The sequence below is a fragment of the Hyaena hyaena genome, unplaced genomic scaffold (assembly GCF_003009895.1).
Source record: "Hyaena hyaena isolate Hyena2069 unplaced genomic scaffold, ASM300989v1 scaffold_969, whole genome shotgun sequence".
NCBI lineage: Eukaryota > Metazoa > Chordata > Mammalia > Carnivora > Hyaenidae > Hyaena > Hyaena hyaena.
In genome coordinates this window covers 20409-23908 of record NW_024081599.1, presented here as the reverse complement: position 1 = coordinate 23908, position 3500 = coordinate 20409, and the positions used below count along the sequence as shown (strand labels likewise).

General features: G+C 33.9%; 1 protein-coding gene across 1 annotated transcript; it reads right to left on the bottom strand.

The window, feature by feature from the left end:
- Window positions 1-497: 497 nt before the first annotated feature.
- LOC120223203 (olfactory receptor 5K1) lies at window positions 498-1466 on the bottom strand. Its single transcript, XM_039221239.1, has one exon. The coding sequence runs from the start codon at window positions 1464-1466 to the stop codon at window positions 498-500; it is 969 nt and encodes a 322-aa protein (XP_039077170.1).
- Window positions 1467-3500: the final 2034 nt, after the last annotated feature.

Genomic DNA, 3500 nt, shown 5'->3' with positions numbered 1-3500 from the left:
CTATCCTAACTATAGTGTTGCCCAAAATGCTATTAAAACTGCTTCCTCAAAATTTGCTTGCTTCAACTTTGTCTCTCATGGCTGAGTGATTTCATTGGTCAAAGGTTCTCATGCCCTTAGTCGTTTAGCCTAACTGAAGTGCTCATGCTCCAGTTAAAGGGGACTGGTTGTAAATGTTTAATAGAATTTTGCTTTATATGTATAAGTGCTAGTTTTGTTGTTTTCTTTTTGGGTGATGTTAATCCCAGTCCTTGACACTGACATAGTCCATGAGCTTGTCAATATGCTAAATTGTTTCCTGAATGTATTTAAAATTTGGTTTTGATTTTTGTTATTTTGAATTAAGATTTAGCACAGTTTATTCTTTCCTGTGTACTTTCTCCCATATGTATTGCTTCCTAAATTGGTTGTATTATCACATATTTTAGTATTTTACATATAATTTGGGCCTTTTCTCTCTGTAATTTCACTTGGAAGAGTTTCCCGCATTTAAATCACTAGGCTACAGTAGATGTCATTTGTTTCCAATTTTCATGAGATTTTTTTTTCTTCAGAATTTTTCTCAGGGCAGTTATTACTTCCTTATTCCTCAAGCTATAAATAAAAGGATTTAGTAAGGGAACTACTATTGTAAACAGAATAGCAGCTGGTATATCTTTATCCTCTTCTTCGAGCAAATTTGGTCTAATATACATGAAAAAAAGAGATCCATAGAATAATGAAACAGACAAAAAGTGGGATGCACAGGTAGAAAAGGCTTTGGTCCTTCCTTCTTTGGATTTCATTTTGAAAATAGTAAAGAGAATGTACAGGTAAGATATTAAGACACTGCCTATGGTGAAGACTTGAATTGAGCCTGAAAAGACGAATAGCACCAGTTCATTGATGTAAGGGTCAACACAGGAGAGTCTGTATAAAGGAAGTATATCACAGTAAAAGTGGTTGATGTGATTAGATCCACAGAAAGCTAACCTAAATAGAAGCCCTACATGAATCATGGAATGCAGATTTCCAGCTATGAAGGCTCTTGTGGTCATCTGAATGCAGAGTCTTTTTGACATCATGGTGTGGTACTGTAGTGGACTGCATATGGCCACATAGCGGTCATAGGCCATTGCTGCCAGAAGAAAGCAGTCTGCAGTTTCAACAGTGCAAAGAAAATAAAATTGTGCCATGCATTCATAGAGGGAAACCATTCTGTTCTCAGAAAAGAAGTTCCCTAACATTTTAGGAGTAACGGCACAGGCACAGCAAGAATCCACAAGAGCGAGGTTGCCCAGAAAGATGTACATTGGCGTGTGAAGATGATGCTCTTTAGAAATCAGTATCACCAGGCCAAGGTTCCCCACCATGGTGATTAGATAGATGACAAGGAACACCAAAAAAAGAAGCATCTTCAACTCTGGGTGATCTGTAAATCCTGTGAGGACAAACTCACTTTTCATGGTATGGTTTTCTTCACCCATTCCTGAATTCCCTGTTGAGAAAAAAAATGTGGAGAAATGAGGTACTCATTTATAGTATGTCCAACTTGACTTCCAATCTAACTGATTCATAAGGGCGAGGAATATATTCTATAATGCTTTCACATGTTATGTGGATTTGACACATGCCTAATTCTGAGTTAGTATCAATCTCCTGAAGCTATTACTTACATAGCTACTGTTTTCACATTTTCCACTATATTTTGAAGAAAAATATCCGATTATATGTACAGAGATGGTCTTTGAGGTCTTAAGAGGAATATTTAGTGCAAAAAACTTCTCTATACAGGTTAGGGAAAGCTGACTCATAATTTCAATGTCAGCAATTGGTATCAGTGTTCCCAAACAATTTTAGGGACTTTATACATATTAACAGTGATGTTGAAAAGACTATTTTTATACACTTGTGTTCAAAGCAGCATTATTCACAATAGTCAAAGCTGGAAACACCCCAAATGTCCATCGATGAATGAAAGGACGAACAAAATGTGGTATATACATACAATGAAATATTATTCAACTTAAAAAGGAATGAAATTCTGACACATGTTAAAACCTGGATGAACCTTGAAGATGTTATACTAAGTGAAATAAACTAGACACAAAAGGACAAATATTGTATGATTCCCCTTACATGAATTACCCTTACATGAATTAACGTAGTCAAATTTATAGAGACAGAAAGTAGAACAAGAGTTGTCAGGGAGAGGGAGGAAATGGGTAGTTATTGTTTAATATGTATGGAGTTTCATTTGGGGAAGGTAAGAAAGTTCTGAAAGTAGATAGTGATGCTGGTTTCATGACAGCATAAATGTACTTAATGCAACTAAACCTTATACTTAAATATGGTTAAAACTTTGTGATGTATATTTCATCACCATAAAAAATTTTTAAGACTTTTCATTTGCAAATTCATAGCAATTTACTATTATCAATGCTAGTGATATATAAGTTTATTTTTTTATTTTTTATTTTATTTTACTTTCTCAGTAGGCTTCATGGCCAGCACGGAGCCCAATATGGAAACCAGCTCAGAAGCCAAGACAGAGCCCAATGTAGGGCTTCACCTCTTTACACTGAGATAATTACCTGAACTGAGATCAAGAGTCAGATACTTAACCAACTGAGCCACCCAGGTGCTCCTATTTAAAAATAAAATGCTTTGGAGGAATAAGTAGGTTTTTTGTGAGGTATTTATTCCCCTTTGGGTTGGGAAGGGAAATTGATGTGGATGGAAGCAGCAAAGAGAGAGAGGAAGGAGGGAAAAGAAAAAAAATGGCTGTATTTAAAACATTTCAGGTCGTTTAGAATACCATTCATGCATGCAATGTAAAATTGTTCATACATGCATGTGCATAAAGAAATTTAAGTGCTATCAAAAGGAATTGGAGAAATCTTAAGGACTAAGAATTGATAAATTCATTTATATAACTATACATCAAAAACATCATGAGTAAAATCAAATAAATGGAAGCTGGGAAATTACTGCAATAAATATGATAATGTTTCTATAGCTTTATTCTAGAAATAGATTATAGAAATCAGTAGGAATAATCACTAGAAAACAGATAAAGGACAGGAACAGAAAATCTCAAAAGAAATACAATTTTGACAAAATAAAAGTGTTTTATTTCATTACTAATCAGAAAGACATTGTTTTAAATGAGAGGGAAAATTTATTTTGCTTTTCAAAATAATAAGAATTTATTAAAAAAACAGTCATTTCTAATTCAGTCTACAATACGGTGAGATGGGAACCCAAGTGCATCGCTAGTGGAAATGTGAATTGGTGCCATCACTGGAAAATAATTTGGTAATTAATTGAAAGAAATACTTAGAACCTCAGGAAAAGACTTACATATAATGATGTCCATTGTAAAATTATTTATAACAGCGAAAAATTCAAAACACCTAAATAGTAAACATTTACTCAGTATGATTAAGTAAATGTGAAACATCCATATGATGGTATATTGTGCAGTAACTATTTAATATAATGATAAACATAATAAAGTG

Coding starts and splice junctions, on each gene's coding strand:
- LOC120223203 (XM_039221239.1), bottom strand. CDS start 1,466: ATGGGTGAAGAAAACCATACCATGAAAAGTGAGTTTGTCCTCACAGGA.